Source organism: Otolemur garnettii, unplaced genomic scaffold, assembly GCF_000181295.1.
Source record: "Otolemur garnettii isolate 467f Iridium unplaced genomic scaffold, OtoGar3 scaffold00126, whole genome shotgun sequence".
Classification (NCBI taxonomy): domain Eukaryota; kingdom Metazoa; phylum Chordata; class Mammalia; order Primates; family Galagidae; genus Otolemur; species Otolemur garnettii.
In genome coordinates this window covers 4861360-4863277 of record NW_003852521.1, presented here as the reverse complement: position 1 = coordinate 4863277, position 1918 = coordinate 4861360, and the positions used below count along the sequence as shown (strand labels likewise).

General features: G+C 52.0%; 2 protein-coding genes across 3 annotated transcripts in view; one reads left to right on the top strand and one right to left on the bottom strand.

Annotated features, from left to right (window-relative positions):
* The window catches only part of RMND1 (required for meiotic nuclear division 1 homolog), a 37591-nt gene extending 37184 nt beyond the window's left edge, over positions 1–407 (bottom strand). Inside the window, exon 1 of the mRNA XM_012810115.2 lies at positions 315–407. The gene's annotated coding sequence lies outside the window, so the exon portion shown is untranslated. The remainder of the gene's footprint in view (positions 1–314) is intronic.
* Positions 408–532: 125 nt separating this feature from the next.
* Positions 533–1918, top strand: part of ARMT1 (acidic residue methyltransferase 1) — a 25970-nt gene continuing 24584 nt past the window's right edge. The window contains exon 1 of one of the 2 annotated variants that reach the window (XM_023517941.1): positions 533–784. Coding sequence is in view for 1 of the 2 variants with exons in the window: in XM_012810106.2 (XP_012665560.1) it covers positions 822–862 (41 nt within the window). In the remaining variant the exon portion in view is untranslated. Of the gene's footprint in view, positions 863–1918 lie in introns of both variants that reach the window. The other variant, XM_012810106.2, reaches the window with a different exon arrangement.

The window sequence follows — 1918 nt, the reverse complement described above, 5'->3', positions numbered from 1 at the left end:
GAGGCAGGAGACTCGCTTGAGCCCAGGAGTTGGAGGTTGCTGTGAGCGTGATGCCATGGCACTCTACCCAGGGGGGATAGCTTGAGGCTCCGTCTCAAAAAAAAAAACAATAAATAAATAAATAAATAAAAGATCCACCAAGTGTTTATTAAGTACTTTTTATTACCAGCTAAGACGGCCAAAGGTCACTGTAAGAGGCAGGGGGTCACGGCGGTACTGGTCTAAGCGGGAGGGGTCGCGCAGCTGGGAGCAAAGGCGCAGACCTCGATGCCCGACTGCAGGAGCGCCGCTAGGGAAAAAGGAAGCGCACTAACCTCTCGGCCGGAAAAGAAGGGAGCGCAAGGGCGGAAGCTTCCTCGGCAGGACCGCAGGAAAAGTAACCGTAGCCGCACTATCTCCGGCTCCCTCCGCCAACCGGAGACTGCGCAGGCGCACGGAACTCCCGCAGGGGGCGGGCCAGGTGGAACGCAAGCCGCCCGGACCACGTGACTGTCCTACCACGTGACCCCTCCCTCCGCGACGCCTTCCGCTCCCTAGGTGCTGGGCCTCCCGGTCTGCGCCTGCTTCCGCCTTCCGCCCGCTTCCGAATCCTGCCCCGCAGTCGCCCTCCAGTGTAACCGCCCTCGTGCCCGGAAGAGCGCGTTCTAGAGCCAGTCGTTGCTTGCCATTTGTACGGGCGCCAAATAAAGTTTTCTCATTCAAGACAATTTTTTTTTTTTTAAGTCACACGGCTCCCTTTCTCAGCTCCTCCTCCGCGGCAGAACCGTTTCAGTTCCTGCGGCCGGTGAGACCGGGCGTTGGGGCTGCGCGTGCGGGACGGTATGGCGAAGCCTCCGGCGTCTCTCTCGGGACAGGACGTAGGGTTTGTCTCACTTTTTTCCTCCCCACTCCTGTGGAAAGCCGGGCCTCGCCGAGAAGCTGTGGGTGACTAGCGGAGGGCGCCTCTCCCCCGGGCTGCGCTCGAGTCCGCGGACGGGCGCGGGTGTCAAGGCTGGGTCGGGGCCGGGGGTGTCCGCCCTCTGCGCTTGCTCGCGGGAGTCCGGACTTGGATCAGCTTCGCATCCTTTTCTCGCGGGCACTAGTAATTGCGCTTTGGGGGAGTTAAAATTCTCCGTTGAAAGTTGAGAAAGCGCACATCTATTGAGAAATGTCTTTCTTCCTGTTGATCAAATCATCGGCTCACAATAAAAAGAAGCCTGTGCATTTTGCTTTTAGTGGTGACTTTACAGATTGTGGGTGACGTTGTGGGCGCGACTGTCCTTACTTCAAAATGTTGCAAAGATGAGAACACTTTGAAGAAAATGACCCTACCTGGGCAGGAAGTGGATTGATGTCAGAGGGGAACCCATGGCCCCAAATTTAAGCAGATAATTCCTTTCAGGGTCCTGCGAACGGAGGGGGGAGTGTCACCGTAAAATTTGCGTTGTACGCGCCTTTGGCCTCACCTTGGTCCCGGCCAGGACCGTACCCCATAGGTGCAGGTGTCGGAGAAAGTGTAGTGGTTAGAGAAATAATAATACTTTACAGTTAGAGTCAAATCTCAAAGGAATGTTGCTTCTTATTGTATCTGCTGCCTTGGAAAACTAAAACGTCAGTTGCTTTAATGTTACTTCTGTCCCTCCAAAGTATTAGTGATTTTTAAAAATTCTGATCAGAGTAGTTACATTTTAAACCTAATGACTGTTTTAGGATACTCAAACCACCAGAGTGAGAAACTGTTTGCAGTTTTTCCTTAAGATTCTATAGTTATCATTTGTGGAGATGGTTTAAAAACACAAATACTCAAGGTATAACTAATTTAAAAATTGTCTTTTGTGGCTCAAAGATACAAACACTGATCAGCTGACCTCTGTGCCCTATGTTTAAAACAGCACAGAATTTCACCATCCAATAGCCTGTTTTTTCTTTTTCTTTCTTT